The 24,665-nt window shown below is 32.3% G+C and overlaps 1 protein-coding gene across 1 annotated transcript; it reads left to right on the plus strand.

Annotated features, from left to right (window-relative positions):
- The first annotated feature begins 13,135 nt into the window (after positions 1 to 13,135).
- LOC110026513 (NAC domain-containing protein 7-like) lies at positions 13,136 to 20,743 on the plus strand. The gene is made up of 5 exons (XM_020727478.1): positions 13,136 to 13,297; positions 13,418 to 13,558; positions 17,526 to 17,700; positions 19,572 to 19,843; positions 20,135 to 20,743. The coding sequence occupies exons 3-5, from the start codon at positions 17,541 to 17,543 to the stop codon at positions 20,642 to 20,644; spliced, it is 942 nt and encodes a 313-aa protein (XP_020583137.1). The 5' UTR covers positions 13,136 to 13,297; positions 13,418 to 13,558; positions 17,526 to 17,540; the 3' UTR covers positions 20,645 to 20,743.
- Positions 20,744 to 24,665: the final 3,922 nt, after the last annotated feature.

The raw sequence follows: 24,665 nt of genomic DNA on the forward strand, positions 1-24,665 counted from the left end.
TAGGCTTCACAGAGTTGGCGCCTTATCGCTAAAATCTCTATCTGGTCGGTTGGGTTCTAGCGCCTAGGCACCCAAGTAAGTGGTGTCAACGTGCTCTGGTGTAGTGCCTAAGCGCCTAAAGGCTAGTACTTTGGTTCCAGTCACATGGTCTTCCCTTAGCTCCATGTCACCTCTGCTTAGCTTCGTTTCTTCTCTACTTTGTTCCAACTCTACTACCTATTGTACCTTCAAGAAAAATGCAAAAATACTCTTCTTTAAAGTGCAATTTCATCCATAAATAGATGCAAAAGGGAAAGGAAATTAAGCATGCTTTAAGCCATATCAAAATCCCACAATATTAAATGTTACTTGTCCTCAAGTAACACTAGAATTTTAAAATCAATTTCATTAATTTGAGGGAGTGTGTTTTATTAAAATTTTCTACAATTTTAATTCAGGGAATACATAAATTAAATTTTGATTAACTCTAGTAAACAAATCTATCTCTAGGGTATAAGTAAACCTTTCATCTAACTCAGAAAACTTGATTATTTATTCAATATAGAAAGGAGTAAATGCTTGCTAACTTAAGTATTTTAGATCGTGTAAAAATAGAATAAATTGCTTCATTTAAAAAAAATCTTAAATACTCACTTTGAATACACATAAGCTTAGGAATGTAATTTGTTTCAACTTTATCAAGAATATGATGAAACCAATTTTTATAAGAATTTTCCTCAAGCTTCTCCTCGATATTTTCTTTTAATCTTTTTTTTTTCTTGCTTTAGGATGTTTATTTTTAATCCTTAGCTTTATTTTAAGGAGGATTACTATATCTAGATAGTGTTTTACTAGTTTTGAATTTCACTTTTAACCCTCTAAAGTGAAACCTATCACACTCTCTTTCACTTTCTTAAAATTTTTCAAAAAAAAAAATGTAATAATTATACTTTATGATTTTATTGGAGACTAAATTCTCATGAAGTGTTTATCTAAGAATACTTAAGTTAACAAATATAAACTATTTTTCTACCAGTTAAACTATAAGTTCACTACACACCAGACTAGACTGATTTACATGGAATAAAAAATAAAAATACTATGTTTTCCTTAATCCAAATTGCAATAATTTCAACTTAACACCACATACCTCAAATTTATATCAAGTCATAACAATTTTTTAACACAAGTAATAGAGGACAAATAAATTTAACCATTTAAAACACTTTCTCACCCCCCCCCCCCCCCATTGAAAACCTGTAAAACATGAATATAAGTAAGGAGAAAAATTAGCATAGAAGTACATCCTACTATACGTGTCTTTCTCAAACAATTACAAATATACATAAGAAAGAACTAACAGATTGTAGTACATAAATCACAGCTAAACATGATTAACATGAAAGTATACGAGAAATAATTAAAATATTACAATAAAAAATTTTTAACATGTGTCAAGAGAAAGAATAAATGAATCCAGAAGTACAACCATACCAAAGCAACATAGAATAATAGATCTAGTACATCAAAAACATAAAAAGTAAATACAACAACACTACAATAGAGAAAATAAAGAATCTCTAGTACGAAATCCTTCATCATACCAATAAACAATAAGCACTAAAGATAAAGGGGAATCACTCATCCTCTTTCTCATCTTGTCTCCCCTCTCCACTTCCACATCTTCAATGGAATCTCTTATCATTAAACTACCAGATGCTTATAGATAATTTTTGTAAGGATTATCCTTTGGACAAGATTGTTCCTATTATATTGTCTTATGTGTTGATAATCTCAGGTATATCCTTATCCTATAAGGTATACACCTTTAACAGCTCAAATGAAAAGGTACTCAAGCTCCATAAATGGCTGGTTTATTGAAGCACCTAAATAGAAGAACCAAGAAAAATATAGGAGATAAAGAATTGAGATGGAATTGTCTTATGTCCAAAATCAACAAGTCTCTAGTAAATCCTTAAGTTTGATTGAGAACTAAGATGTAGAGGATTTGGTTTATCCTAATACTCCCAGAGAACATATAAAACTCTAGTCACAATGTGAAGACATAGGAATCACCTCTCTCAAACCACGCTAAAAATAAAGTGATCAAATCACAATCTTAAACTTCAACACACATACAAACAATTCACACCACAACAAACAATAACACAACACACTAGATATAAAAATAAATTTTGGTTGTCTCCCAAGAAGCGCTTGGCTTAACGTCATCAGCTTGACGAATCCAAAATTTACTCAGGTTGACCTAACATTAAAACTTCACTAATCATAGGCCTATTACCACCTTAGTAAGGTTTAAGTCTATGTCCATTCACTTTGAATATTCTACCACTTTGAGGATCCTTAATATCAATAACACCAAAATGATACACTTTAATTATAGTAAATGCCCCCGAATACTTGGACTTTAGTTTTTCGGGAAATAATTTCAATCGTGTATTATATAGTAAAACTTTTGTCCAGCCTTAAAATCTTTCTTATAAATCTTATGATCAAGCCACTTTTTCCTTTTCTCTTTATAAATTCTTTCATTTTCATAGGATTCTTATCTAATTTCCTCGAGTTCATTTACTTGCAATTATCTCTTCTCTCCAACTTATTTCATATTATAATTGAACTCATTAATAACCCAATAAACATTATGTTCTAATTCAACTAGTAAGTGAAAATCTTTACCAAATATGAGTCTATATGGAGATATTACTATAGAAGTTTTGTAAGCAGTCTTATAGGCCCACAATGCTTCATCTAATCTCATAGACCAATCCTTCCAGCTAGGATTGACATTTTTTTTCTAAAATTCTTCTGATTTTCCTATTAGATACCTCCGTTAAACTACTCAATTGAGGATGATAAGTTATGGCTATCCCATGCTTAATTCCATACTTAGTAAATAATGTCTCAATTTCTCCATTCTTAAAGTGGTTTCCCCCATTACTAATGATTACTCTAGACATATCAAATCAACTAAAGATATTCTTTTTTAATAATTTAGGTACACTTTAAGCATCATAATTTGGAAGTGCTACTACTTCAATCTATTTTGAGACATAGTCCAAAACTATCAAAATATATAAATTCCCTAAAGATGGTACGAAGGGACGCATAAAATCTAAAGCCCACACATAAGAAATATCAATCTCCAAAGTGAAAATCAGAGGCATTTCATCTCGCTTCAAAATATTGTCTATCTCTGGCATTTATCTCAAGTTTTTATATATAATTTCACATCTCTAAATAGTGTAAACTAATAAAATTTAGATTGCAAAATCTTACAAGCAGTTTTATCAACTCCAAAATGTCCCCCAAATTCAAAATCATGACATTTCTTAATAATTTTTAGGGTTTCTTCTAAGGATACACATCTTCTAATTATATGATCCTTACATTTTTCTATAAAGATACGGGTCATCCCAAAAGTAATTTATGGCGTCACGTATAATTTTTTCCGTTGATGATATGTCATGTCATAAGGCATTATATCACTAATTATGAAGTTTATTATGTCATCATACCATGGAATGTGCCACTCATTAATAATAAACAGTTGCTCATCAAGAAAATTTTCATTAATTTCACTTTCATAAGTATATGAATCTCTTTGATTCAATCTTGATAAGTGGTCTGCTATTTAATTATTAGAACCCTTCCTATCTACTACTTTGATATCAAATTCTTGCATCAAAAAGACTCATCAAATCAATCTTGGTTTAGCATCCTTTATTGACATGAGATATCTAATATCAGAATAGTCAGTATGAATAATTCATTTTATTTCAATCAAATATTGCCTAAATTTATCAAAAGCTTATACTAAATCAAATAACTCTTTCTCAAAAGTAGTGTAATTAATTTGAGCTTCATTAAGTGTTTTATTGACATATTATATAGTCTTAAACATTTTATCACGTTTTTGTCCTAAAACTGCTCCAATAGCACAGTCACTGGCATCACACATTAGATCAACTAGTTTCCCTCGGTTAGGTGAAATAGTCATAGAAGTAGTGACCAATTTATTTTTAAGAATATTGAAGGCATTCAGTAATTAATGTTTGATATTAAATATGTCATCATTTTCTAAGAGATGCATAGAAATTTGGCAATTTTATAAAAATTCTTTATATATCGGTGATAGAATCCAACATGTTCTAGAAGGCCTCTAACTCCCCTCGCAGTAGTAGGAGGTAGTTTATCAATTAGTTGAATATTTTTTGGGTCTACTTCCATGCATTTTGTAGATATTTTATGTCATAATATGATTCCTTCTAAAACCATAAATTGACACTTCTCCCAATTGAGAACTAAGTTGGCTTTTTCGTATTGTTTCAACACCTTCGCTAAATCATCTAAACATGAATCAAATGATGGTCGAAACACTAAAAATTTATCCATAAACTCGTCAACTCCTTTCTCAGTTAAGTCACAAAATATATACATCATATACCTTTAAAAAGTAGCAGATGTGTTTCATAACTCAAAAGGCATTCTTTGAAAAACAAAAGTACCATAAGGACCTGTAAATGTTGATTTTTTTTATCCTCAAAAGCTATAGGTACTTGATGATACCCAGAATATCCATCTAGAAGGCAAAAACATGGATGATCAGCTAGTCTATCCAACATCTTATCCAAAAAAGGTAAAGGAAAGTGATCTTTCCTAGTGGAAGAATTTAATTTTCTATAGTCTATACATATTTTCCAGTCAGTGACAGGTATAGTTGGAATTAGTTCATTTTGTTCATTTATGGTTACTGTCACTCCTCCATTCTTAAGAACATAATGAATAGAGCTAATCAGACACTATCTGATATATGATAGATAATATCTAAATCGAGTCATTTTCAATATTTCCTTTTTGACAAATTCTTTCATAATCGGATTTAATCTCCTTTGAGGATCTGCCGAGGATTTATGATCATCTTCCATCAGGATTCTATACATACAAATAAAGGGACTAATCCCCTTTAAACCTGTTATGGTTCATCCGAAAGATTTTTTATAATTCCTAAGAATATCCATTAATTTCTTCTCTTGTAAATTCTTCAAATGAGGATATGATAACTGGTAATGTAAATGACTTCTCTAAGTAAGCATACTTTAAGTGTGAGGGAAGCAACTTCATCTTAAGTTTAGGGGGTTTCTCAATAGAAGAAATAAGAAGTTTACTAGTTTTTATCATCTCTAGAATCTCAAACTTCTCCTAAAATTTTTTTGAATATTCAGTAATCAATAAATATGATTCGTCCCGAAAGTATGTGACTTCCTCATCATCCAAATTTGTCTATACTGATTTAACTTCATAACTTTCTTAGAAATGGCTACTACACAAATAATCAATTAAGTCCATCCAATAGCACACATCTTCATTTCCTTTAGAAGGATGTTTTATAGATTTTAGTACATTAAATGCAACTTCTTGATCATTTACTATCATATTTAATTCACCTTTTTACACATCTATCATAGCTCGTCCAGTGGCTAGGAAATATCTACCTAAAATGATTGGAATTTCTTTATCTTCCTCCATATATAACACAATTAAATCAATAGGAAAGATAAATTTATTCACCTTGAAGAAAATATATTTTATAACGCCCTTTGGATAAGTGATTGATCGATCATTTAGCTGAAGAGTTACTGTAGTCGGAGGCACTTCTCCTAATCCTAACCTTCTGAAGATAGAAAATGGCATTAGTTTTATATTTGCTTCATGTTCACATAAAGCTTTTCTAAAAAATATTTCTCCTATTGCACAAGGAATAGTAAAGTTACTAGAATCCTTAAGTTTCAGATGAAGCTTCATCTGAATAATAGTGTTGCACTCTTCACTGAGCATAATTGTCTTGTAATCTCCAAACTTCCTCTTCTTATTAAGAATGTCTTTCATGAACTTCACATAATTGAGCATTTGCTCCAGAGCCTCAACAATAGGAATATTCATAGTTATCTTCTTAAATAATTCCAAAAACTTTGAAAATTGTTGATCCAAATTCTGCTGTTCAAGTCCTTAAGAAAATGAAAATGGTGGTTTTTATAAGTTAATCTTAGTTGGAGAGACTGATTTTTCTAAATCATTAGAGATATTCTCCAAAGGTTTTTCAATTTCCAATGTCTCCTTCTCAACATAATTTTTTTTTCAAACTACATCCTCCAACTCTCTTCCACTCCTTAATTGGACAACTTTCACATGCTCACTATTCTTTTCCATAGGGTTTCTCTCAGTGTTGCTAAGAAGAGTTCCTTGGGATCAATTTCTAAGGGAGTTGGCAATTTGTCCCAACTGGTTTTTTATGTTTTTTCTAGTCGCATCTTGACTTTACAGTTGATTCCTGTAGTATAACCTCCTCCCAAAACAACCTTTTCTCCTTAAATTGTGAATTAGAGTTAAATCCTAGAGGATAAGAAGGTCTATAATTAGTACTACTCTGGTTATTCCAATTTACTAAAGGATTTGTCTGGCTATTTCCCTTTTGTCGGTATCCCCCACCAGAATTGTTATTCTTATTAAAGTTAGGATGGTTCTTTTAACCTGGGTTATAGAATTGGAACATGGTTACTAGGTTTGGTATTAATTGCATTTAAGGTCTCAAATGATGAAGAACTAGCATCAACAATTTGTTCAAATGAATTTTCCTCAATTGCTAGAGGTATTTGGGGTTGTTTGATCTAGCTTCTTTGATATTGCTGCTACATGAGAAATTAGAATTGACAACACATTTGTATCATACACACTGCTACCTTCCTAGAATCACTCTTTCAGAATGTCATTGGAAATTGTTAGTTTCCATCTCTTCAATCAAAGAGTAAGCCTCATCAAATGACTTGGACATGAGTGAACTACCAACAACAATATCAATAACAGATCTAAGAGATCCTATTAAACCATTGTAAAAAGTCTGAATAATTGACCAATTGAGCAGAGCATGATATGGACACTCCCTAAGAAGTTCCTTAAACTGTTCCTATTCCTCATAAATCGACTCACCTTCTAATTTACAAAATGAAGTTATATCATTCCTAAGTTTACTAGTTTTGAAAGTGGGAAATACTTAGCTAGAAATTTTTGGGCTATGTCACCCCAATACATATATAATACTGAAACAACAATTTTCACATAAAAAGGAAACTTAAAAATTACAAATCTCATGAAGGGGAGACTCAAGATAGAAAAAATTTTACCTAGGGGATTGAAAAGAGGATAGCTCAGTGAAGCTGCAATTTTGCCGATGGAACACGCTTGAGATCTCGGACTGCTCAAAGAAGGAGAAGTCGTGCCATTTTTGTCGGAGCTATGGAGCAATGAAACATATATGGAAGACTGAATGAGGCTCTCTATCATGGAGAAATTGTATTTTTGGGCACTTGCGATGATGTTGCATTGGATTGCGTTGACGTTGCGTTGGATAAATTCCAACCCAAATTCTATAGTGTTAGCCTTACCGTCAACTACTTTGATGCTATTAAATGAATATAATGCATCAAAAAATTACTGACGTAAAGTGCAACACAAACTGTTTACGTCAACATGTTGTCAACGCAAACTGAGATGCAAACTATATGTGTCGATAAATTGTCAATGCAATGTTCCTCACGAATAATTAACATTCAAGTTCGTTGTAAGTCGGACCCAAATCTAATGTCATTATTTGCATAAAAAATTAACGATCTCACATAGTGACACTAATTTGCAAGTTTCCTTTAGTGTTCCCTTAAATGACTTTGGATTTTCATCCCTAATATTTGTCATATTCTTCTTTAATACATTACACTTATATATATTTCTTCATGGTGGTTATATTTAAATTTATATATAGACTATTCAAATCTCATTCACCCATTATCAGCTTTTTGCTCTAGCTTCTTTTTTATTCTAAATAGTCCCCTTCATTTTGCACTACACATGCTCATTTATTTATAAGTTTGATTAATCCAATGCATCCTTAAGATTTACACCCCTGCTAAACTTTATTAATATCATGTGGTTAATCTAAGAAAATCACGAACCATTGTGTACAACCCACTATGATTAAGCCATTTGCACCAACATTTATTATGTTATTTTTAAACATTATATCCTTTATGGCCTCTGGACTCTTCTTTGACTGAAAATTTTCCAAGAATAAAGTTTTTTTTTTCTTAAATGAGTTTTGTTCCAATTATTGTTGCTAAATGTGTGAATGTACATTATAGCTAATAAAGTAGATGTTTAACTATTATTAATAATACTAATTCCCATCATTAAATAATTCTAACTCTTATCATAGGTAATATTTTTAACACTTGATGTCACCACCAATTACTTCAACCATCAATCCCACCATGATTATTTCCTATCATCGCTATTGCAGTAAAAAAGAATGAGTTTTCATGCGATGAAAATGACATAATTTTATCGAATTTTAAAGTACAAATAAGAGGTATTCTTTTTAATTGATGTTACTAACTTAGGATCCACATAAAACTATAATATATGCAAAAAAATGAAAATAAGATGAAAGAGTAAAGGAAATAAAACTTTAAAGGGAAAATTACATACATAGCAATCAATTCTTATGGATTTACCTATATCACGTCAAAACTTTTATTTTTACACACAAATCACTTTACCTATGGATGAAAAGATGGATTTGACTATTAAAATGTGAGAATGAGTGCTACTTTTCATATGATGTTTGTAATTATGAAAGTTTATGTGTGAGATAAATAAATATGAAAATTTTGAGCGCTATGCATGTAAAAGCTCCAACTTTAATTAACAAAGTGGTAGTAAGAGCTTTTATAAATTTAACTTTAGTTTTAAAATTGCATAAATTGTCATTAAAGAGTAGAGAAATAATAAGGGGCCGGTGCTTGAAGCAACTATTTATTTTAGTTTTTAGTCCAAAAATTATCTATCAAGTTTTTTTGTGGCAAAAAAATAAAATTTTAATGATCTTATGCTATCACTTAATGCAAAGGTAACCATGCTCCCTAAGCCTAAATTAATTTTTTGAAGCTACAGAAAATCATGATTGGAGTTGAGTGCCTTGATTAAAGGAATTGCTTCTTGATTTTATAGGGATTTCCGATTGAATATTGACTTAAATGTGCTGTTGGCAATTCCTTATTCTCTTCATTTCTTGTGAGGAGAAGTTGTTGAGATGAAATTTTACCAAATTGAGATAAACTCCCATGATATTTGGGAAGGACTTCATTAGGACTTGTTGGACTTGGTATATGTAATGATGTTGTTGTGGTATAGTTGTCAAGGTTTATGTTAATAAATTAAGGAGAAGAAAAATAATAATTGATATAAATCCAGATGAACACACAGAGATTTACGAGGTTCAGAAAAGATGTCTACATCATTGGGAGCAGAGCGGCGACTCACTTTTCAATATTCAGAAAAGAGTACAGAAAATACAGAATCCAACTCACCTTGCGTTACAAACATGACATATACATAACTCTATAGTACAATATGTAATTGCTTAAATCACCCCGATACCAAATCACGCGGTGTTGCCCCCGCACCCCCAACTCACATAATGAAACTCCCCTGATTGGACAGATTCTTACGCTCCACTCCGCTCGTGAGCTCCGCTCTGCTCCAACGTTTGTCCCATTTATACTATATGAGCCATATCTAACAAATCTACACCTTGGTGAATATCCAGCCCCTTAAGGAGAAATACATATATCCAACAAATCTCCACCTTGGCGAATATCTAGCTCCTTAGGAGAAATATATCATGGAGTTTATTATGCACCAATGTGGGTTGGGCCACCACGCTTCCGCTGTGCCCTCGCTGATCCTCCCAACCCACTAAATTCCAAGAGACACAACTCTTTAATTCCAAGAGACATCTCTTCATTTCAAGAGACTTCAAATTCTGGTATTATGAGCTATACCTAACAGTTTATGCCCACATTATTAGTTAGTAGTCTTCTCTCTTATATGTAGAACGATGGACTAACGTCATGAGTAACTTGAAGATAATCGGCTTGTCATTGTTCCACATGCACTCATTTCATCACAATTCAGTTTGACAATATTTTATTAATGTCTTTTTTATGTACAAAAAATACATTGTTCAAAATATAGGACCTACAGTAATGTAATAAGTTAAGCTTAATTGACATTTTACGTTTTCTTTTTTCTTTCTCTGATATTTCTTGTAAAAATTTTATTATCGACAATTAGTTGCTTAGAACTTATCTATTTGTGCTTGTACATGATTTTTGTACAACATAAATACAATAAGCATCATATATGCAGCCGAGAATGCTTAGACATACAAAATTAACAATCTATTTTTTTCTTGATACAAAATTCAAAACTAATATTAAAATTAATCAAAATGGCATTTCTCTTCTCATCTCTTGTCACTCAATAGTGGAGGGGTGGTGGTTGTCCCTTAGAAGAATTGAGGAGGGCGCATCCAACCTTGTAGAGGGACGAAATGGTCGGTTGTAATGGAGCCCAACTCTGAGAGACAAGTCCGCGAGTAAACAACAATGATGATAACACATCATAAAAAATGGCGAGAGGGAGGGCATGGTCCCGAAAGGCTGTAAACAGTACCTGAGTGCGGACCAGCTCAGATTTTTGTTCATTACATTGGAAAAAGCATTTTGTTGTATATTTTGTGGGAAGTTCTTAGAGAGTTCAATTTTGCCATAGCTTAGAGGGACTAATGGCTTGCACTCTTTATGCTTGAGAAGCGTTATTTGGGAGACACCTCTAAGGGATATGGCAAAAGAAGGAGAGGGAGAGAGGAGAACAAAGAGCAATAACAGAAAATTAAACAGTAAAATTAAGTAACATTTATTCATGAAACGAGTCTTCTATTTATAGGAATGGAGCAAGTGTGTATATTTACATTTTTTACCTTGTAATACATAGATACCGAGGAGGTATATTAGTCAATACATGCGTTTACGTTGGGAGCACAAATTGTAGTTCTGTCGGATTCGACCAGATGGGGTCGGGAGCTCATGGTGGCTCCCGTTCGGCCTTTACCATCCAACTTTTATGGTTCAGACGTCTATACATTAAATTACAAAAACAATTGTCGGTTGACTCCAAGAGAGTAGTTGAGTCTAGTTCTTTTAAGGATTATTTTCCTTCCGGCTTGCAAGAGTCGCCTGACTAGATATGAGATTATGGATCATCTCTGGTGGGTCTCGGGGCACCACGTCGCCTCATCTGTCGGCCATTGGATCCCTTTAAGATTCTTACTGACACATTTTTTATGTATATGTTTAAGTTCTATGATTCTCTTATTCCTTATAAAGGCGGTTGCGATAATGAAAAGGGAATCTGATTTTCAAAACATTAATTGTATTTATGACTAGTAAATAAGCAATAATTGACTATTCCTGGATTTTCATACCAGACCCCCTATAAAAGTGACTTTTCTTTCACGTGGTTCCTTGGGCTAATCCTCATCTTCTCAGTTGCTCTGATTATGGAGGGTGTACAACTTCCCAAGTCAGTCAAGTTAAATGAGGAGGCTCGTGCTATAGTATTTCAGGTAATGAAGAAGCGGTCTAAATCGGCTTATAGGGGTGAACGACCCGACTAACGTGTAGTGGCCAAGGCAATGACTTTTGAACCAGTGGTCGAAGTGGGATAATTGAATTTGTTAATGATCGTCCTGTAGGGGGTTATTGGATGATAGAGGTAGGTTTTCCCATGAAGAAGCGTCATACAGTGGGTTAGATCCATCTAGATGATGGGCAAGCAGAATAGTCGACTCGCCCTTCAATTTTTCCCGAACTTGTGAAAGGATAGGATAGAGGGCCAGTTTTGATATTGATACCGCCAGAGGACTGACTACAAATGATCAAGGGGTTGTCTCCGATCATTCTCTGACAAATGCTTCCCAACATGTTTTTTAGCCCCCGCCGGCAAGGCAAGAGACTGGGAAGAAGCATGTTCCTTCACCACGTCAAACATAAACAGGATGGTGGGACCTTCTTTAGGCTATTGCAGAGTGTGATGCTGCTGAGGCTAGTTTTGTAGCGAACCCGGGGTCCACAAAAGGCTCCAGGCATTCTAAAGGACTGCTCGGGGATGAATCGATGTGTTTGACGGTTGACCCGATAGGAGTGGTTGGAGTGTTGGATCCGTCCATCTTGGCTAAGCTTCGTCCTCATGAGGTTGAGATCCCCTCAGCTCAAGGAACCGATCGCCTTCAGCTCCGTGATGTGCAGCCAGAAAAGTTTGAGGTTTTGATCTCCCAACTTTTTATTTTGTTTGTTGGATCGTGTCGAGATCAATGCAGACTTTCATGTCCATGATTATTATCAGTCTGAAATGACGTGGCCGAATGAGAGAGCTTGGCGGGTCGACTGAAGTGAGGTCGTCGACTATTGGATTGCCTCAACATCTATGCAAACCTTTTTTATTATAGATGTATAGAATTTTGTTATACTTCGTAGCTATAAATTCTAACTTCTTACTTACAATGGAATACCAAAAATAAATATATTAAATAAACTACTTCAAATCCATAATATGGTTTTGTTCGATCATCACAATGTCTAATTATCTTAGTTATGTTAGATTAAGTTTTGATTATGGATAAAAAAAATCATTTTAAAAATCTAAATAAGGTTAAAGCGCTTCAAATCTAAGGTCACATTCAAGTTCAATAAATTTTTTTTTAAAAAAAAGGAACTTTTTGGGGAAAAGAAATGAATTTAAGACATAATATCCTAGACAAAATTTAGTATAGAATACAAGAATACTTTCCTTAAAATCTAAGCTACTTCCTTCCATCAACTTGGCTAAGATACTTTATCATTCCTTTCAATGAAACACTCAAAACTTGCCAAAAAAATACTTTTATAACAAAATATATCATATTATAAAATACATAAAGCTACCTTTCCATACAAAACTAAATATTATTATTATTATTGTTATTATTATTTAAACTAACAGAGGAGCTTTGTGGCCATCATTTCCATTTTTCCTTTTTGGCTACATGGAGGACGGTGAGACATCTTTAAGAAGCTACGAACCACCGTTGCGGCTTCTCCGTTACCGTTGGGAGGGAGAGAAAAGGTGGTCACTGTCGGTGGCCGGTGAAGCAAGCGGCGGTTGCGGCCAAAGGCGCTGCCTTTTTTCCCGGCACTACCGCCATTGCTTCTCCATCTCAAACCTTTTCCTGCAATTCTTCTCGCCTTTTACACCGAAAGAGAGAGCTTAGAGATAGATATTTATAAACCAGATTACATCCTCTTATTTCTATTCTTCAAATTCATTTGCTACAATCGAAGTGAAAATGGAAGGAAGGCTTTAAATTAAGGTTAGATCATATATAAAAATCTCATCTTTATCTCTGTTTCTCTCTCATTGTGCATTTAACCTCTCTCTCTCTCTCTCTCTAACGCCCACACATAATATTATTGATACTTCTGTGTATCAGAGCATTTCAGATTTTGGATATATGGTATGATTCATTACGGCTAGCACTACAGATGGACTTCATTTTTGTGATTGTTTGAGATTTTTTATTGAAGAAACTCAAGACGTGGGATCGAACTTCTTCAGCGCTGTAGCAATAAAGGTATTCTTCCTCTAATTGCGCTTCTCTCTATTTCTCGAAAAAATTTTGCATGTAGCGCCGCGTATGTCAGGGAGGTTACTTAGAGGGTATTGGGAGATTATATCTGCGTTATACTCATGTAACCTCCCTGTAATCTACCTGTATCTTCTAGTAAATTTCGCGCTTCTGTTTTCATATATTTCTCACTCTAATCTAAATGCTAAAAAGGTAATGTTTTGGTCATCTAAAAATAAAAATTTAGGTGGATTTTCATAATGTGATGCTAATCTTTTTTAAGATAAAGCATTACTTTAATACTAAGCATATGCACATACAAAACATAAATATTCTCAAGTTTGTGAGTTTACTTCTTATTTAATAACACAACACAAACTATTAGCCAAGAAAATTGAGGTAAGATTTTAAGGGATTGTAACTAAAAAAATTCTAGATGTGCTTGCAATATGATTAACACGAAATCATATTGATATAAATAAATACTGATATATAGCAATGTAGGAAAAAATAATATAAACATGATGCATTATAATTATAGAAGCACATTAGACTATTTGATTAAATCATAGATATATTTTTTGAAAAGGATAAATGTTTATCTCATAGTTACTTTATGATGATTACAATATTTTAATAATTGACATAAGAATTAAGAGAATTCGTCGGCACTGTTTTCGCTCGGCCTTGAATTGACAATTAATAATTTTGAAATTGAGAAGCATGTCATTTGAGCCAGAACTTTTTGATAAAAGTAATAAATGATTAATTTTTAATATATATATATTTATGATTTTTAATGCTAGAATTATTTGTATATGTACATGTTTTGGCGCTGCCTTAATGGTTGTGTAACTGATAGTTTACTTATAACTTTTAAGATAATAATTAGGTTGATAAAAGCAAGACTACTTTTGACATCTCTCCATAGCAAGTTACCCTCGGTGCTTGTGCATTGATTCATAATTATTACAATCATTTCCGGGCTGCCCATTCGTTTATATATATATATATATATATATATATATATATATATATATCAAGAAAAATCCCTCGATTTGGAAATCGAAATCCAAAAACAGCAAAATAAAAGAAAGAAACCAACAAATCTTCCAGATCTAGATCTAGGGAGCTCAAAGCATGTGAAAAATAAAAAAAAGGAGAAAGAAACGGGAAAGATCTCACCCAATCCGAGGCCAAGAAACGAAGCCCTAGCAAGGATGCCCATTATCGTCGCAACTCCCAGACCTCCCCATTACATGTGTGTATTAATATATATATATATAATTTAATTTTCATTCATTTTATGTGAAAAATAAAATAATGTTTTAATTTTCACTGATTTGTAACTTTATGTAACAGGCATACGTGATTCATTTAGAACTAAATTATACAGTATGATAGATTGCAGTAATTGAACTTGTTGTTTTCATGCATGGTACTGTCTTCACTTCTCTGACTGTAAATCGAAGAAGCTTTTTATCCAGTGATTTTATGTTCATTTATTGATGGTTGTGCAATCTTAATTAATCATTAATTTGGCTTTTTAAGATAATAATTATGCTGGTATTTACAATAATGATTTTAATAATTATGCTGATCTAACAACTATCCCTCAGTGTTTCTTATTTGATTCATGATTTGTAGTTTCATTATGTTTAAATAAATAAATGAAAGGCACAAACACACACACACACACACATCACAAATGTTGATTTGAGTTTCATTATGTTAATGTGTATATAAAATTCTTATATTTATAGATTTTTAAAGGTATCAGAAGAGTTTGAAATTGTTTCTGATCTCAAATAATAAGAAGGACACAATATTGACTATTTCTAACATAATATGGAAGCCAAGAGAACATCATTATTGGTCCCATTTGGTAGTGCTGATTTTGTAGAGATGTATGAGAACATGCAAAAGTTAAAGTAAGCTACAATCTACAAGTAAAGGTTATTAGGAGTGGCCGGTCAAAATTTTTCTATGCGCTAGGCGTATATCTTGATAATGAATAGTGAGAAAATGTATACAATTCATGTGTAAAACAATATGAGTTATGTTCTATAAAATTAGAGCTAGATTATGAATTACTATGTTATACATGTGCGCAAAAAGACATTACGTACGTGGTCATGTCAATGCATGATAGGCAAGTCGAGCTCAGGTTTAGCATGACTTAAACTCGGCTCAACTCATTTGCACCCTAATCATTTATCTTTTATTTACCATGATGTTTTTAATAAGTATTTATCAAAGATTTAGTTTTAATAAAAAGAAGTTAGAATAAAGTTTGTTGGTGTACAAGTCTATATCAAAAAATGAGTTGATCTCGTAACAAAAAAAAAAATTGATACAAAAAATTCACTTGATATTTCTCAATTCTATATGTCAAATAACAAATTCAATCTTCAATTGATGTTTTTTTTCATAAATATTTGAAAAAAGAGGCATTACAAGAGATAGGGAGGATTATAGGAAGTCATCGGTGATAGGAGTGATTAGGGGGGTAGGGGGGCGTCGTATATGATAGAGATGAATATCAATGTGCAATGGGAGTGTTTAAGATCGAAAGACATTAGATGTATGTATATGTGTATATTACTTTCCATTAAATAGTGGCTTATTATCAAAGAAAAAGCATACATAAAGACAATAGCAAAATAATGCTACTATTTAGTTGGTTATGCTTATAGTGCATTGCATTTAAAATGGATAGAGTTTATAATTCAAAGCGTTTGATGGAGCAAAATACAAAATATTTCAGTTTCATGATTCAATAAAACTTTAATCCCTTAATTTGTTTGTAATTCTAGTCGTCCTCTCCGCACATCTAATTTTTAATTGCATGCGTTGTCTCTGACATGCGCCAGCAAAATTATATCATAAATTGCAGAGTTTTTTAACTACTAACAAGCATCTTAGGTTCATTTTCATCATGAACCAGTTCTAATTTCTTATGTACTATAAATGTATCCTTCATGCATCACTACCCATGTCTGGAAAAATCTTGCATGTGGAAAGATAGAAAGATGATGAAATCTCATAATGCCTTGGAAATGTTTTCTCGAAGGAAAAAAACCAACTTATATTTCTTTTATATGATGACAATTATATCCAGTTGTAGTATTTGGTGGCTATAAGTTTCTGGCAAAATTAGAACATACCTGGCTGATTTGGTGGCAATGTTCTTAAGGATTGATGCATGCTTAAGATATGTTCCTTCCATATATTGCGTTTATTTTGTTTTTTTCAGTTACAGAAATAATAATATGATTAATTCAAAATCTCATACATCTGAACAACTCCACCAAAATTACAGAACTTTTTATATATCATTTGCTTTCATTCTATAATAAATTTGAACCACCTTACAATCCAAAATTTCAATTTCATTATTTCTTTTGTTGCGATTCACTAGCAATTGAATTTTAATATAAAGCTGTTCGTCGTGTTCGACATGTCTCCCTTTGAATGAATCAGTTTTCATGACGCTCGCATACAGCGCAAGACTTGTGGAGAAGTTGGTGGAGAGTTTTGTCTCTGTTTAGAAGACTCAAGTTCAAAGCACACTCTAACTACTAATCATTAATTTCTAACATAGTTGACATTAAAACTCAACTTACCGAAAAATAAAAATAATAAATAAAAAAATGACGTTCACATAATTTAATATATGGTGTGAATTTTATATAACCACAAGTCTCTGCATTAAAATATATATTAGAATTAATCACGATAATTTTTATGTACTTTTGTATGCTTTTCTTACTTTCCTTTTATTTTAAAAATGTATATTTTTTTATATATGAATGAATGCTAGAAAACTTGACTTTCATTTATCAAACACATTCTAGCATGTTTAATATATTGTTTACAAGGCATAATATCTTCAATATATATTATTCACATTTCAAAAAATGAAATCCTTTTATTACATGTCTGATATTGTAATGTTTCATGCATGTTGCAGAGAACAATTTTAAAAATGACTTCTTTTTCGCTTGTTCCACCGGGATTTAGATTTCATCCCACCGATGAAGAACTTGTAGATTACTATCTTAGAAAGAAAGTTGCATCAAGAAGGATTGATGTGGATGTCATAAAAGATGTTGATCTCTATAAAATTGAACCATGGGATCTTCAAGGTAACATCATATATGATCAACTATGTTCTTATTTCTTCATTTGAGATAGATATAAATAAAACTCCCATCAACTTTATTTATTTTTTTATGAAAACTTAATTTCTTAAGAATAAGGACAATAATTTATAAATAACGACAATTAAGGATCTGTTTGGGACAGCTGCAGCTTATTGAATAATTTGCTGATAAGCTGATCAAAAATAACTTGTTGCTAAGCTAAGTGCGGTGGCTATTACAATTTTTTTTTTTTTCTGGAAAAGTCAGAGGGCAACTAGAAAGTTGCCACCACAACTAGATAGGTGCGGTGTGAAAATGCAGTTTTCAGTGTTTTGAAAATGCATAAACTATCAGATCAGGCGTGTTTTAAAAACGCCACTGCACCAAATAAGTTGCCCTAAACAGACCCTAAATTTGTTCTCATGTTAGATAGATTTTCTTGACACCTAAGAATGCTACTCTTATTTTCTTTTTTTCTTTTTAAAATAAAATATTTCCATTATAATGAAAATTACATAAAGCAAATGATGGTGGCTTTGATAACAATAGTGATGGTGCTTCTCATAGGGCATTTATAATTGAAAATAAATATTTTAAATTGTTTAAGAAAATAGAAAAATCAGAAATTATATATGAAGTTAATATCAATGAACTACAAATAAGATGAGCTAGTGCTTAGATAATGAAGATTTCTTATCCTAGTTAATAAAGCAGAAGCTACAAAGACAATCCTGATATGAGTATGCCATGTACAAAATGTCATAACTCAAAAATACTTGACAGATATTTGATAAGGTGTGTTATATTAGATTTTATTATTATTAAAAATGTGTATGATCCGATGCTAAGAACTCAAACTAAATTATTGCAGTAATACTAGAGTTTTGCATGTCAAGGATTCCGGAAACTATAGTATTATAGGGCCAAATTAGTTGCAATTGTTTGCAATATGTGGGCACGATTCAATTTAGTTCCAAATCATGGATTGGAATCGAATTGAATCGAACCCAATCATTTGGTTTTAAATTGTTTAATATGTTCAATTTGAATCTTTTTGAGCAGTAATAACAGTTGAAAAGTTATTTATAAACTCTATATTTGTGATTAAATAGATGGCTTAAGATAATCATGCTTTAGTATAATCTGGTTCGTCATTTTTTTTTTTTCATTTAAAAGAACTTCAAATCTAAATTAAACTAAGTCAATCGGTTTTCTTAGGTTAAACGGCTACCAAGAGATTGTAAAAAAGATATTATTACCCTTACATATCAATAAGAGTGTAAACGAGCCGAACACGAGTGAGCCCAGGCTTAGCTAGTGCTCGACTCGTTTATATTTCGAGCTCAAAAAGTGTGTTCGTGTTCGGCTCATTTGCTTAGGCAGCCGAAGACGAGCCGTTCACGAACAAAGAGTTGTTTTGACAAACCTAATCACATAGCCATAAGATGTGAAGGATTGAGGCAAGATTTAAAATTTTTTGTTTATATTAAAACATTATTTGAATGTAATTTAATAATAAAATGAATTAATTTTTTTTAAAATACTATTCATCAATTATATATATATATATACTTGATGAATAGTATTTCGAGCCAAAACAAGCCGAACACGAAAGAACAAATCTTTGTTCGTTTTCGGCTCTTTGTTCGTTTTCGGCTCGTTAACTTATAAAACAAAATTACCGAGCCGAACACGAGCTTCTTAACGAGTCGAACACGAGCTGTTTGCGAACACAAAGCTTATGGTAATTTTGCATATGGAGTTCTATACATGATCATTTATTTTATTCAAACCTCTTGGATTGATATACAAAGGCTGCATAAATAGCCATGCATATTGACAAATTTATATTGCCATTTTTTTTCTTTGGGCAGAGAAATGTGATATAGGTGTGGAAGAGCAGAATGAGTGGTATTTTTTCAGTCACAAAGATAAGAAGTATCCAACTGGAACTCGCACTAATCGAGCCACTACAGCTGGGTTTTGGAAGGCAACTGGAAGAGATAAACCAATCTACTCAAAAGATAATCTTGTTGGAATGCGAAAGACCTTGGTCTTTTATAAAGGCAGAGCACCAAATGGGCAGAAGTTGGACTGGATCATGCACGAATATCGACTGGAAACAGATGAAAATGGCCCTCCCCAAGTAAGTACTTTGTTTGAAACATTCAAACTCATCTATTATCATATTTCTCCAAAACATTTAAATGTAACATTAATATGACATAAGATAATACTTTCCATGAACATTATAAAAGCATTGACCAAAACTTAATTTTGAATTGTATTTTTTAAAAAAGTGTCATTATAATTCAATCTTATGATAGAAAGATTAGAAAATATGTTTATTATATTCAAATTTGAATTACATGAATGGTAACCATTGATGCATGTTATAAGGTATATTGCCTATTATTTCCACTGATTCATTTCTCAGGAAGAAGGATGGGTAGTCTGCAGAGTGTTCAGAAAAAGAATTGCTTCAACACAAACCCTGATAAACCATGACTCCCCTTCCTGCCATTGGTACGATGAAAGTGTACCATTTATACCACAATTTGATTCACCAAAGAAATTAACATATCCAAACACTGAAACATATCATCACCCCTCTCTCTGTTACAACTGCAAACCAGAACTTGAAGTGATAAATCACAACCACCTTCTTCAGAATCATTCTTTCCTTGATCTCCCTCACCTTGAAAGTCCCAAGTTTCCTCACTTCATCAACCATGAGACTTTGCAGAACAATCATCAGCTGCAGATTGTCACAGATTGGAGAATTTTTGACAAGTTTGTGGCGTCGCAACTGAGCCAGGATGATGTCTCCAAAGAATCAGATGTATGTAATTTAGAAAAAGCAAATGATGTTGCAGGTAAGGAGATTGTCGCTGCAGAATGTGCATCTACATCGACATCTGGCGAGCAAATTGATTTGTGGAAGTGACTCTCATATTATAAGTAGAGTTTGGTCTATATATGCATTGGTCATAGATTTATTATAGCATGTTGGTGATTGTACATAATAAGTGAATAGCATTGAGTGTGGGCACTTTGTAATATGAAAGAATATATAGTTATCTTTTGAGAATGATAAGAGCTCTTATATTCAACATTTTTATTCCTGGCATCAATACATATTTTTTAAATTAATGCTAAGATTTAAAACAAGTCATCATTTTTTTTTCATTTTAATCGTTATGTTATTGGTTTAAATTTTCTTTAAATCTTTATCCTTTGAATGTCAATGTATAAGTTAAGATACATAAGAATAAGAGCTCTTATTTTTCTAAAGTTATATATATATATATATATATATATATATATATATATATATATAATATATAAGCAGGTGATGTGTGTGTGAGAAATATATATATATATATATATATATATATAGGACTTCTAAGGAGGCATGTGATGTGTGTAGTAGAGGATTGAATGTAACTTGATTAATACACTCCATATATGTGCATGAAATGAATCAATTGAATCAAATTGATTTATATATCTCAAATATTTCTCATTCAAGTAATGTGGCTTCAAAAAAATTATTTTTATTTTTGATGGGAAATATTCCCATAAAAGTAAACTCGTATGGTTAATTATAATGCCAAATAACTTTGAGAACACTCTTAATTATGGAATCAATGCTTATGTTGTCTGAATAACATTGATAAATTTCTAATCAACTAAAAATTAGAATGGACCTAAAGGACTTCATAGAGGATGAAAGGGGTATATTTTAAGAAGAGGGTACATTAAATGACATCAAAACAAATTTGAAAGAGATTTCTGTGACAGCACTTGCCTAGAAAATAAAAGACATAATTATATGTAAAAAAATGGAGAACTAATCTTCCAAAGGTTGTGATGGTCTTTCTCAAAATCCCCGTATTAAAAATCATTCTACAATACTATTGCCATAAGTGGTGAGGGGTGTTAACCTTACTTTTGGTCGACCAATATTATCTAACCTTTAGTCCCTTTCCTAGGCTTAAGAGTACTTCCTAGTGCCCCATACATGATTATTGTTTCTGATCTAACTAGCTCAGTCCTTTTCCTTCAAGCCCAAGAAAGCTCTAACCCAACAGAGCCCTATTTAGACCCCATCTCTCTCGATGTAGTTAGGAGTCTAGTGAAAAGTTCACTTTGGAAGTTTGAGATCTCAAACTCAAGTAGGGCTTTGGCTTGGCTTAGTTCATGGTTGGCTTGATAAGGTTTTATTGGCTCCCATTCAAAACTAAATTAAAACTAAAATTAATTTAAGCTAATACCTAATTTAATCAAACCTAAGCTTAAAATAAACCTAGAACTTGTTTAAATAAATTTTAAGAAGTCAAAACTATGCTCAAGTAAATTCAATATAAATAAATCCAAGCCTAACTTAATCCACATATAACTTAAAACTAAATTCAACTTAACACTAATCTATTTTAATGCAAAACTAATTACAATTACACTAAGTTACACCTTTGTTGAATTGAATCTAAGTATAATTAAACCAACTTCAATCTAAACTAAAGTCAAGTCAAATTTAAACCTCAACTAAAAATAAGCTAACTTGGAAGTTAAGTCTAAAACTAAATCACATTTAGAACAAAACCAATGTAAGAGAATTTTAAAACTAAATTAATGATAAATCTAATATAGCTCAACTTAAGACTAAATTTTAAATTGAAGCTAAAACAAAACTAAAACTCAATTTAATCTAAACTTAAATCCAAATCTTATAAATAAATCAGTTATAAACTTAAAGTTAAAGTAATGTTGAACATAAACCTAACTTAAACTAAATTTATCTTAATCTAAATTGGACCTATATGAATGATCCTATATTTATATAAACTAGTTTTAATCTAGGGACAAAAATCAAACTAAAACTATGCCTTAACTTAATCAAATCTTAACATAAACATTAACTAAAGTTATAATCAAGCCACTCACTCCTAAAGTTAAGACAAATCTATCCTAGTCTAAGTCGATCCCAAGAGCATCCATTTGAGCTACATTGAGTTTAAAGAATACACAATCCTAATTGACCGACCCAAGGCATAGTTGCTTCCACTTGGTCCAACCTTTAAGCTAATTATGTTGCACCTACATCAGTCAAAATGACTAACTTGAGAGCACTGATTGACTCAATGGTAGATTCAGGCATCCACTTTCCAAGAATTTGGATTCAAGTCAGTATCAATGGGTTGGGGCTTCACACTGATTGAGCCACCTCATTTGGTCGACTCAACCAAGCCCTACTTAACTAACTGTGCTAATTGACCTCGTCTATGTCAGCGGTCTCAGACTATTCTGCAAAGCCTAGCCCATTGCTCAAATTTGTAATACTAGGACCTCCTTAAGTTCTCCATGTTATATATGTGCTAGATTTAAAGTTGGGTTTTCTCCATGTAGAGCCGAAAGCTCATGGCTTAGCTAAAAAGAACTCATGTCAAAGTTCTTCGATCTTGGCATTCTTTTGAGCCTTAGCCACTGAAGGGTGGTTGTCATATTGATCTAATCGGTCACCCAACATTGCTCTCTAGAGAGTAGGATAGTCTTCCCTAGCTCTATCATTATTATCATGGTTATAAAAGCTCAATTTTGAATGGACTCATTTGTAATTCAAAAGGATCAATTGATAATTCATTGATTCCTTAGCTTGAAATAAACTTCTCAAAGCCTTCTCTCCCATTATAACAATGCTCTGTGTACTCTAGACACCAACTCCAACAATGACCACCCATGGAATTGGTCTTCACACCAACTCAAGCATCATAAGTTGTTGATGTCTAAAGATAAAGTGTTCTTGGGAGTGTCATGAAGCTCCATGCCACTGGAATTAGATTGGCTCACTCTGCTTCTAGATATTATTCTCAAATCCTTCTCTATTCATTTTGATTTAGAACATAGAGAAACATATTAGGATTAATGACAAAAACATTTAAAGTAGAACCATAGCTAGGGTCTCTTGATCCTTTTGGACAAGGAAGACTCGAGCCTGCCACTCTAAATTGTGTGAACTAGAAAGGAGATAGCGGCAATCCACATCTTCTAGCTAGAGGTAGGAGACAAAATTAGGATACTCCATTCACACTTTTTGATCGGGCAGTATTAGATAAAGGCACCCTTATAAAACCCTTGGCTAAACTGCACTATCTAATCATGTGCGAGTGCATGAAATGTGCAGTCGTATCAGCTATTGATGTGACGTTGATTAGGAAACTACATAAATAATTTAATAGACTCTTATTAATTAAATAAAAATTTGAAAATTCATAAAAACTAAATAAAAATTTAAAATTTACATAAAAGTCAAATATGAGCATTCCAAAGTAAATTGACCATACTCGAACTAAGCAACTATATGAAAAAAACTGTATAATGGCCTTCATATTTTACAAGAGCAAAACTAAATTTATTTTTATTAAAGGTTTAAAGAGACTACCCACAGTGATGTATCTGTATGTCCAATTATACTCTGGAGGATACCTATAATGACTCTTGATATAGCATTTATAAATAATAAAAATAGAAATATAAAAGAGAATTTTGTTATCTTAAGGAAGCCTCTTACTTTCAAGACTAAACTAGGTTATTGGGTAGAGGTGAATCATTGTAACACAACATGCAGTTGCGACTTAACAAAAGAGGGCTTATAAAAAGAGCACAAAATATACCATAGAAATAATACTAAAACCCCAAAAGGGTATGTCAACAACCAAATAATAGAATTCCTAGACATTGTTAACCTCATTTTTGGTGAGGTCTAGTTTTCTCCTTAGGACTTAGGGTCTAGCCTCAGAACTTTTCTATTGACTATCGTATGAGCCTAGTGATGGGAACCACTGAAATTGAAAAACTCAAACCACTTTCCTGATCTTCTTTGAGTCTCACATGTATTGTTTTTGACCCCTAGCACTTAGAAGGTTGAGACGAATAAGAGGAAACTCAGAAAGAGTACCTATAGGATT

The sequence above is a fragment of the Phalaenopsis equestris genome, unplaced genomic scaffold, assembly GCF_001263595.1.
Source record: "Phalaenopsis equestris unplaced genomic scaffold, ASM126359v1 Scaffold000374, whole genome shotgun sequence".
Classification (NCBI taxonomy): Eukaryota; Viridiplantae; Streptophyta; class Magnoliopsida; order Asparagales; family Orchidaceae; genus Phalaenopsis; species Phalaenopsis equestris.

Coding starts and splice junctions, on each gene's coding strand:
- LOC110026513 (XM_020727478.1), top strand. CDS start 17,541: ATGACTTCTTTTTCGCTTGTTCCACCGGGATTTAGATTTCATCCCACC. Junction 17,701..19,571: donor TGAACCATGGGATCTTCAAG/GTAACATCATAT, acceptor TTCTTTGGGCAG/AGAAATGTGATATAGGTGTG. Junction 19,844..20,134: donor ATGAAAATGGCCCTCCCCAA/GTAAGTACTTTG, acceptor TTCATTTCTCAG/GAAGAAGGATGGGTAGTCTG.